A 4,289-nucleotide genomic window follows, 5' to 3' on the forward strand; every position below is an offset into this window, starting at 1 on the left:
CAATGGGGGGAAGTTATTTGCCCCCAAAGGGGGATGCTGCCCGCCTTCACCCCTTCCCTCCCCCTCTGGCAGGATCCGCCAGGTGTCGGATGTGCAGAAGCAGGTGCAGGTAGACGTGAAAACAGCCATCCTGTACATCATGAGGGAGCTCAACAAGAGGGGCAGGGTGCTGGTGAGCGACGCCCAGGTGAGCCACGATTCCCCTCACCGTCCTCATGGGTCTTTTTTTCTCTCCTTCCTGGCTGGAGGAGCGAGAAAGGAGAGAGGAAAAACAAAAAAACAAAAAAGCAATGGTAAAAAGATGGGAAATAAGGAATTCAAGGCATTTAAACTGACCAGAAGTTGAAGGAGGAAAGATTGAGGTTGGCTGTCAGGGGGAAGTTCTTTGCTGTGAGAGTGGGGAGGTGCTGGAACAGCTGCCCAGAGAGGCTGTGGATCCCCGTCCATCCCTGGAGGTGTTCAAGGCCAGCAAGGATGGGGCCCTGAGCAGCCTGGGCTGCTGTGAGATGTGGAGGTTGGTGGCCCTGCGTGTGGCGGGGAGTTGGAGCTTCGTGATCCTTGAGGTCAATTCCAACTCTGGCCGTTCTGTGATTCATTATAGAAAGCAGAGATAATCACCAAGGTGAATTCCCAGCATCCTGAAGTCTTTCTAACGGTGGGGAGGATCCTGAAATTCTTTGTTCGAAGAGCCTTTTTAAACTCTCCTTTGTTTTTTTTGTTACTGGTAACAGCATGGGCAGCAGGCTTCCTTACTTCTGGGTAGGAAGGGCCCCTTCAGCTCCCTCCCCCCCCTTCCCAAGAGCGATTTGGCTGCACAAAACCCGTTCTTCCAGTTGCTTAACTGCAGGACGTTCCTCTTATCTTATTGCCCTTGGCAACCAGGGGTAGGCAGAGGTTGAGGGCCTGTCAAAAAGGAAACGTCTGCCAGCGCTCTGGTAAGCTTTGAGGGCAAGCTTTGAGACCCGAGGCATCTTATATAGCCTGACAGCGCTGTGTCCTCCTGGCAGAAGGTGACTGAGGGGCAGCAGGAGAAGCTGGAAAGGCAGCACTGGGCCATGACCAAACTGCAGAAGCACCAAGAGCACGTCCTTCGTTTCACCTCCTGGGCTTTGGAGAGCGAAAACAGCACGGCTCTGCTCCTCTCCAAAAAACTGGTGAGCTGCCTGCCCCGTCCCAGTGCTCAGCAGGACCGTTTTTGGGACAGCTGGGGGGTGCTTTGTCCCTTTGTCCCCCTGTGGTGTCACGGATACCCTTGGGTTGTGACGAGCCCCCTGCCTCTGCCTTCCCCAAACCCCCCCAGATCCACTTTCAGCTCCAGCGCGCCCTCAAGATGATCGTGGACCCTGTGGAGCCTCAGAGCGACATGAAGTTTCAATGGGATCCCAACGCTTGGACCAAGAGTGCAGAGAGCTTTGGTGAGCCCAGAAAATGGGGAGGGGGGCCCTCCGGGGTTACCCTGAACCCCCCCTTGACACCTTCACCTCCCTCCCAGGCACCATCGTGTCGCAGAACGGCCTCCCACCAACCCTCAGCCCTCAGCTGCCAGCTGTGGGTTCCTCACAGGTAACCTGGGGGTCCGGGGCTGCTTTTTTTGGGGGGGGAAAACGTTGCTCTTTTAAGGGCTGCTCTGAAAGTCGTGCCTCCTATTTTATTCTGTTGGCCCTCAATGATGGTGGTATGGCAGCACAGGTTGAATCTGTGTTCTGGGGAGTCTTGTTGCCACGCAGCAGAGCAGCGTGCTTTAACAGCGCCTGCAGAGGATGTTAAAACTCAGACTCCATTGTTTCTTCTTCTGCCAGCAGAACTGTGGTTCTAAACGGTTCAGGCAGTGCGTCGTCATGAGTTTTTGTGAGAAATCATCCGTTTCCTTTTCTGCTTGGTGCTCAGCTTCGGCTTGGAGGGCTGAGGATGGGGTTGTGTCGCGGCAGATTGCCTTGCACGCTTTCTGTCGCTGTGATTAAACAGACCAGAAGCGTGAACGAAACCAGCAGTGGGCTGCACACCCACTTGTGGCGTGACTCTGCAGCCTTTGAAATCTGTGCTTTGGGTTCTCAAGGGGCTCTGTGTGGTCGTGGGGTTTCTTTATCTCTTGGATGATCTCGTGGCAGCTGCAGGATTTCTACGTGGACCACAAGTTCCTCAAAAACTCCTTCCCACAGGGGCAGGAAAGCCTTAAATGATCACAGGTGTGTGCATCAGGGCTCAGCCTTCCTGCATCTCATGGGGAGAAATGAGCCTCTCCAGGGCAGGGAGGTGTTTATTCAGGTGTCTGTACTGATGGATTTAGGAAAGGTGGAACGCTTGCACGCTTGGGAGTGCAAAACCCAAAGGATGCAAAGGTGGAGGGGGGTGACCAGATGGTGAAAAGGAATCATTGCTGCTGACTGTGAAATAAATCCTTGCTTGTTTCCATTTCCAACCAACGGATCGTAGCTCAGAGATCACAGAAGCAGGGATACAAAGCCATGAAAGAGATCCCTGCAGGGGGGGGCAGCGATGATTTTTACCCCCTGCAGGGGGGGGCAGCGATGATTTTTACCCCCTGCAGGGGGGGGCAGCGATGATTTTACCCCTCCTGCTGCCCTCTAGGAAGGATGTTTGCTCTAATCAACAAGAGCTGACACAACAGCCCGCTGCCATGGGCTGGAAAACGAGCGCCATCATCTCCTCCATCACCTTCCAAGGGCTGAATGACGAACGATTTTCGTCTGGTGCGATCCAGGAATGGCTGCTCTGAAAGTAATGCCTCCAATTTCCTTCCATTGGCCCACGGCCTTGGAGGCGGATGTTGGCAGCATGGCAGCAGAGGTGGAACCTTCCCACCCTTCCCATTACACGTTGTTGCCATGCGACAGATGGCAGCAGAGGGGCAGGCTGCAGGAAAGGAAAGAAAAAAAAATGGCGTCTGACATGGAAGTGAGGATGAAGCAAAGGTGTGTAATTGAATTCCTCCATGCGGAAAGAATCGCTCCCATCGACATCCATCGACGCTTGCTGAACGTTTATGGGGACCTGACAGTGGACGTGAGCACTGTGAGGAGGTGGGTGGTGCGTTTCAGCAGAGGAGACGGCGACGTGAAAGACAAACCACGATCCGGCCGGCCATGCACAGCTGTCACAGCACGAAAGGAGTGTCTGGAGCAGCTCATCTGCACGGATCGCCCCATGGTGGTGACTATGTTGGAAAACGCAGCCGTTTTTCTAGCTGAGAATCTGCTCCATCCAACAGTGTCATTGTGCTCTTTGTAGCCCTTGCAGTTTCCATGGAGATAAATAGGAGGCATTACTTTCAGAGCGACCTTTCTGCCTCGCCCTTTTCCTCCCTCTTTTCTTTCCTTTCTTTGTCGTTCTTTTGTTTCTCATTCTTTTCTTTTTTTCCCCCCCTCCCCTCGTTATTTCTCACTGTTTTCTCTTCCTCATTGTTCCTATTGTTCCTTCCCATTCTTTCATTTTTCTCTCTCATTATCCCTCCTTTCTTTCTCATTGCCATCCTTCCGTTTTCCCTCTGGTTCTTCCTTCTTTCACCCATCCTTCCTTTCTTTTTTCCTCTCTCATTGTTCTTTCTTTGCCCCGCCCTTCTAACAATGCCCCCCTCCTCCCCTTCCCCCCCCATTATTCTCTCATAGGGTTCCCTGAAAGCCACAGTGGTGAGCAAAGGACAGTGTGCCCCCACCCCCCTCCTGCAGCCCCCAAAGCAGCCCAACCCAAGGACAAAGAAGGCCAGGAGACCCCTGGCAACCCCCAAACTGACGATGTGGGGGTGGAGACACCAGACACACCTCAGGGTCCCTTAGGAACTGAGGGTCCTGACCTGTCCCCACCCTGCCTTGAACCTCAGGTGTCCGAGACCCCCAAGGATGCCAACGTGGAGCTGGGTGAGTGTGGGGGTGAGCTGGGGGTCCTCCTGTGAGGAGGAGGAGGAGGAGGAGGAGAGTGGTCCTTGACTGCTTTGTTTTGTTTTGTTTTGTTTATTCTCAGCAGGTAATGCCTCTCATGAACCTGCTGCCACAGGAGCAAAGAGGTGAGTGTGTTTTGTCCCTTGTCACCTGCTGGCTCTTGCCTATGGGACCCCCACAAACGCCCTCCCACACACACACAGGGCAGGGAGCCCTGTGTCCAGGAGACAGCTGTGCCATCCCTTTCCCTTGCCAGCCCATTCTTGGCCTTCCCCTGATCCTCATCACCTCGTTCTCAGAGATGGCCACCTTGCACCCCTTGTCCCTTTAAGTCCAGGCACAGGGCCACGACGTCCGTGGGTGGTGGGGCTCCATCCCAGCTCTCCCACCCCC

General features: G+C 54.2%; 1 protein-coding gene across 1 annotated transcript in view; it reads left to right on the forward strand.

Annotated features, from left to right (window-relative positions):
* The window catches only part of TRIM28 (tripartite motif containing 28), a gene marked incomplete at its 3' end in the record, with an annotated part of 9,388 nt that overhangs the window by 3,833 nt on the left and 1,266 nt on the right, over window positions 1–4,289 (forward strand). Inside the window, 7 exon segments of the mRNA XM_019611816.2 lie at window positions 73–187; window positions 1,008–1,154; window positions 1,301–1,415; window positions 1,493–1,563; window positions 3,627–3,684; window positions 3,687–3,875; window positions 3,979–4,027. Coding sequence (XP_019467361.1) covers window positions 73–187; window positions 1,008–1,154; window positions 1,301–1,415; window positions 1,493–1,563; window positions 3,627–3,684; window positions 3,687–3,875; window positions 3,979–4,027 — 744 coding nt within the window.

The sequence above is a fragment of the Meleagris gallopavo genome, unplaced genomic scaffold (genome assembly GCF_000146605.3).
Source record: "Meleagris gallopavo isolate NT-WF06-2002-E0010 breed Aviagen turkey brand Nicholas breeding stock unplaced genomic scaffold, Turkey_5.1 ChrUn_random_7180001956425, whole genome shotgun sequence".
NCBI classification, from domain to species: domain Eukaryota; kingdom Metazoa; phylum Chordata; class Aves; order Galliformes; family Phasianidae; genus Meleagris; species Meleagris gallopavo.